Here is a 5,506-nt window from a genome sequence, read left to right on the forward strand (position 1 = left end):
CCAGGTCCCTTTCCTCTTGCTGGCTCCATTTTCCTACAAAGCCTTGGCTACCATTAAAGAAAATTCTCCAACAACGTGTCAATTTTATATTGGCCACAAAGACAACTTCTGTTGGGGGAGGGAGAGGAAAGAGGGGCTGGAGCTTGGCTGTCCCTTTTCACAGACTGGGATCTTTGTGGAGATCAGAAAACATTTCCTGCATAAGAAATCAACACACTCTCTGGTTGCAGGGCTGGGGGACAAGCAAGAATATGTACTGGCTCTGTCCGCTAATAAATGGAGCATAGCTATTAACCTCCCAAGCAGAAGTCATTTTTCTCAAAATGTGCCATGCTTTCTTGCATGATTAAAAATAATGCACAATCTCAAACCTCCTGCTGGCTCCCTCTCTGAGGATGGGTGAAAGCGACAAGTCACTAATACTTGGGGTCCTTCCTTCGCATTTCCCTTGCACTGTTTTTCCCCCAATTAGCTCATTTCTGAGACATTCTCCCACCCAGCCCCCTCTCTTTCTCTGCATGCACCACCAAAGGACAAGAAAGCAGCAAGAGAAGACTTGCAAGAGGGAACTCAAGTCATATAAAATCTGTATGTGCTTTAATTCCCAGCAACCCCTCCCTCGTGCTGGTGACTTCAGAGGCAGAAAAAAACATGGACTCTGGCTTGCAACCTCTTTCCCTTAACCGGCCAAGAAGTGTGCATACGGATTCATTGTACAAAATACTCTACACAAAAGTAAGGACCTGGGAGAAATTGGTCTCTCATAACTACAGTGACAGGCAGTCACTGAGTCTATAAAGGGTTTCTGTTGAGTGCTTCCTGGAGTCAGGAAGAGAGAGGATAAGGCCCAGGAGAAAGAAAGAGAGGAAGGCATTTGCTGGACCTGGTCAGAAAGAAGTCTGCTTTTCCATTTCACATTTGGAGCATGTGTAGATTTCCTGACGTGGAGCCTGATTGAAAGCACACTTTTTCCTCCTTACCAACCCCCAACTCAACTGAGGTCTCATTCCTATCTCTCTCTTCTCTTGAATATTCAACCCATATTTCTGCCCATCTCCTCTGCTTGCCTCTGAGGTCATGAAGGCTGAAGCTCACTTATGAGCCCCTTCAACAGAGAAGACCACAAATCAAGTCACTTCAAAGTTGACAGGATAAAGGAGCAAAGAGTAGGCTGAAGTGGTGAACCAGAAAGAGTCCTTTCCAGGCAAAGCCTTCCCAGCCCCAGCTCCCATTCCCCCTGCCCCTGAGCACTTACCTTCTTTGGGTGGTCTTTTAGCCTCCCTGGTCAGATTGCAGACTTGAGTAGTTTGCAGCTCCTGAGTCAGGCAGCCCTCTGTCTGCTCATTCAGGGGTAACACGACATTATTCAACAAAACCAGGGACTGGTCATCTATTCCCCACTCTCCCAAATGCTGGGGGCAGGTGCACTTCGTGTACATGATTCCACAAGACTCTGTCCTCCCATTTTCAGATTTTAAGCAGCTTTCCAACCAAGTACATAAGACATGGCAACCAAACTGGCTCGGGCTCACCTTGTTCAGTACCAAAAACTCAAAAAAAGATTTCTGATCCTCTTCGACTTTTTTCTGTAATCCTGGGAAATCAGTTGGAAATACCCGGCGTATCTGAATAAAATTCTTATCGTACTGTAGAAAAACAAAAGCATTCTTGGAGCTGCAAAGTTGCATGATGGAGTGGTTCTTTCTCAAAAGATCCTTTATTTTCTCGTGGGAAAAATGATCAAACTGATAAGCCAGAAGGGAAAAGTTAGAGCAGCTAAGGTCCTTTTTGGAAAATTTCAGGTAAATGCTATATTTGGTTGGATCTGGATTTTCCAGCGTCCAGGTGCAGTTTGTAAAGTTTTTGGGAAACATTTCACTTACAGAATAGGATCCATAAATGACTCCCTTCACCAAAGTTGAACACCAGAAGTCTTGGGCAGCATTAAATCCAAACATAACCAGGAGATAGGTGGAAAATATATAAATCAGCAGGTTACGAACAGCCTTCATCCTATGTCATTTGGCCTGTAAGAATGGCAAAGGAAGTGAGACGCACACAGGAGACCACAGGCATTGAAAAACCCAAAACCCTTCCAATATTGCTGCCAGCTGTTTTCAAGAATTCCGTTTAAAAAAAAAAAAAAAAAAAAAAAAAAAACCCTTTTTAAAAGAAGGGCAGGTGATTTTTTTATTTTATAACGCCAGGAAATTATCAGTTGCTGTGTGAACAGCGCCCTCACGTGGTTGCTGGTGATGAACAAGTTTTCAGCATTCAATTTAAAAATAACATTTAATAGATTATTAATAGTTATGTCCTAATTCATCCACCAGTATTTCCTGCACATCCATTATCACTCTATCAAGTGAAGTGAGAAAACGTTTTTTTTGTTTTGTTTTGTTTTGCTTTTTTGGTTTTATTTTTTGTTTGGTTTTGTTTTGTTTTGTTTTCTTTTCTTTTTTTTTTTTTTTTTTTTTTTTTTGAGTAGCAATAACCTGCGTGTTAATTGCTGGGATATTGACTCAAGCTCCAGAACCTTCCCCCTCCCTCAGTCATCTGCCTGCAGTCAACAGCGTCATACAAAATCTAACTGATAATCTGGAAGCAGCTGTCATCGCATTATTCCTTTTCTGTGGACTGTGAGAAGTAATCGTGGCAAATTACAGCCACAGCTTTAAAAGCACAGACGGTCATTTGAACCAGATGGAACACCATGCCCCAAATGCCCCTCCTTGCCTTTGCAGGGGCCACCTTATGAACTGGTGAGACATTCCTGTGCAAGAAAAAAAAATAGGGGCATTCGTGGGGACTTGCCTTTGCAGGGGCCACCTTACGAACTGGTGAGGCATTCCTGTGCAAGAAAAAAAAAACCATGGGCATTCGTGGGGACTCATCAGATTTTAAAGCCATCATCTGAGAAAGGGCATAGATGGGTAGACGTACAGGAAAGACCTGATGTTCAGCACCACCACTAAGGATGAGATTTCAGGCATCATTTCATAGGCCATGACCTCCTGGGATGCATAAAGTGGATCACTGTATTAGTATCTGTATCCAAAGGCAATGTCGGGGGGGGGGGGTCGCTACTGCAGTCACTGAGCTTGGCTTGACTAGTCTTTTTTTCTTCTCTCTTATAAATTGGGATTTACACATAGTGGATGAAAAATATTAGCATCATTTGTGCTCCCTGGCTGACTTCAGTTACTGAATTCTCGCCTTTCTAACAAGTGCTCCGATTGTTCTTTTTCAATTTAATTTTGCCCAAGCTTTGCACAACCAAAGCATCCTTGATTATATTTACCCTCTATAAGTTATTAACCCCCAAATAACTTGACTGTTTTTTTTTTTCATCTTTAACCTTTAGGAAGTTATTTCTCAGAATAAATGACAATGCTTTTTTGTTTTTGTTGTTGTTGCTGTTCAACCTTTAAGCTGATAAAAGTGATATCAAGTTCATTTCAAAAGGCTTTAGGCTGAAGTGTCCTCCACCATTCTATACACAGAGGCATACAGACAGACATATAGACAGTTAAGAGTTTTCATGCCTTCTCTGTCTGGTCCTCTTTGAACTAAAGCATAAAACCTTCTTTGCCATTGCATAACACACCAACACATGCACTCCCAATCCAATGACCAAAGTCCCTGAACAGATCTGCATTTTACAGAGTATAATTCAAGCACTATGTCTTGACAGAGGCCAAAACAGCCCCTACTGTAAATCTCTACATAGCAGCAGTTTAAAATAAGCCCTGAGCTGATAGATAGGACTATCAGACGACCGTTTTCCCTTCCAAACACACAGCTCATTGAGTAATGCCTTTTCCAGTTGAGGAAAGAAAAATAAGGTAATGATCTTTTAGAGATTAAGTGTGTTTTTTAAAAGAAATTTGGAAACAATCTCGTGTGTGTGTGTGTGTGTGTGTGTGTGTGTGTGTGCACGCTGTAGCACTTTGCAGGCAATGCAGGTCTGCGCAGTGTTCTTCAGGATAGAGTGTAGGCGTTGAAAGCCGATGTGACAGTAAGTGTCTAAATTAGGAATCCCAACCATGAAAGGGGGCTTCATTTTATAATCAGGAACTCAAAAGGAGGTCGTATTTCTTTTCCTTATTAAAAAAAAAAATCGGTATTTCTGCTTCCATTTATTTGACAGTGAATGTCTGCAATAGTGTGCTTCTCAGTGATTAGAAGAAAGGGGAATAGCTGATTTCACATCTATCTCTCTTGAGCAGGCACCCTTCATGCCATGCTCTTTATTTTTAACCATCCTTGGTGTACGAAGTCTTGTTTGTTTCTAAATAATAAGAAATATGAATCATTGAACTCCCCCCACCCCCACTGCAGGGCCTGTTCAAACAACCGTATATATGTCTAAAGAAAAATAAGGGCCAGAGGTTGTTTAAGGGATGGTCACTGAGGGCTCCAGGATGTTGTATTTATTTATTTATTTGGCTCTTTCTGAGAGGCAAACCAGCAAGCACTGAGTTTAGCTATTCTCAAACTGATCTTCTGGGTGACACTTTAGTTTAGCCGAACATAGACGGCGCCATCACTCCACTGATTTTTTCCCCCAACAGAAGACCCAATCCTACTCTATCCTAACTTCCTTTTAACCTACCCCCCTCCGCCCTCGCTAAAATTACCTCAATCACGCACGAGTTGCTAGATTTTCTGGGTCTCTCTCCCTATTCCTTCCCATCCAGCACACCTCTTCTAAAACAGACTTCGCTTAACTTTTCAACTGCGGCGTTTTAGTAAGCTTAGAATCTCGCCATCCGCCAGCAACAGCCTTGACTTCCATCCCCCAAAACTGAGCCCGAGCTTCTCCGGGGCGACCCCCACCTCCCCCCAGAAGACAGAGGTGACCCCTAGGCCCCTTTCCTTACCTTCCACTCCGAAAGCTCCGGGAGGCTCTTGATCTAAGACACCAGAACAGGCACACGTCCCAACAACAGTGATGGAGAGACTCCCCTTCGGTCCCAATCACCGTTGCCCATTTTTCCCCCCCGGCTCAGCTTCAAATATCAAGATTTATGATTGGAAAAAAATAATGCATGCATACGAAAGGCAGAAAAAAAATAAGGAAAAAAAAATAAAGGGGGGGTTGGTGGTAACCAGCGACCAGAGCCTTGCGCCTTATCCGAGTGAATGAAGCCTTCAAAGGAGAGGCGGGGAGAGGCCCCCTGAAGGGAGACTCCACAGAAACACCAAACAGAAAAATGGAAGTGGATGAAGAGCGCAGATGTGTTTTCCCAAACCCACCCCCCCCGCAACAAACGGATTGGCCAAGAAGCCAAAAAAGCGCTGAGAAGTGGCCGGCGGCGGTGGCTGGGGCGGCGGGTTGGGCGGCGGGCTGGTGGCAGGAGTGCTCCCGGCCGGTGGCGAGGCTGGAGCAGGAGCCGTTTGCTTGCTTGGTGCGCCCTCCTCTCCGGCCCTCCTCCCTGCCAGGTACTGATGGACTGAGCGCGGCTGAGGAGCTGGGGCTAAAATCCTGGGTTGGCGACGGTCG

The 5,506-nt window shown here is 44.2% G+C and overlaps 1 protein-coding gene across 3 annotated transcripts in view; it reads right to left on the minus strand.

Annotated features, from left to right (window-relative positions):
* Adgrb3 (adhesion G protein-coupled receptor B3) overlaps positions 1-5,126 on the minus strand; it is a 729,205-nt gene extending 724,079 nt beyond the window's left edge. For 2 of the 3 annotated variants that reach the window (XM_031367069.1, XM_031367068.1), the window contains exons 1-2: positions 4,884-5,011; positions 1,256-2,027 (exon numbers count right to left, since the gene is read on the minus strand). In XM_031367069.1, coding sequence (XP_031222929.1) covers positions 1,256-2,012 — 757 coding nt within the window. In that variant the 5' untranslated portion in view covers positions 2,013-2,027; positions 4,884-5,011. Of the gene's footprint in view, positions 1-1,255; positions 2,028-4,883 lie in introns of all 3 variants that reach the window. The other variant, XM_031367067.1, reaches the window with a different exon arrangement.
* Positions 5,127-5,506: the final 380 nt, after the last annotated feature.

The sequence above is a fragment of the Mastomys coucha genome, unplaced genomic scaffold (assembly GCF_008632895.1).
Source record: "Mastomys coucha isolate ucsf_1 unplaced genomic scaffold, UCSF_Mcou_1 pScaffold14, whole genome shotgun sequence".
Classification (NCBI taxonomy): Eukaryota; Metazoa; Chordata; class Mammalia; order Rodentia; family Muridae; genus Mastomys; species Mastomys coucha.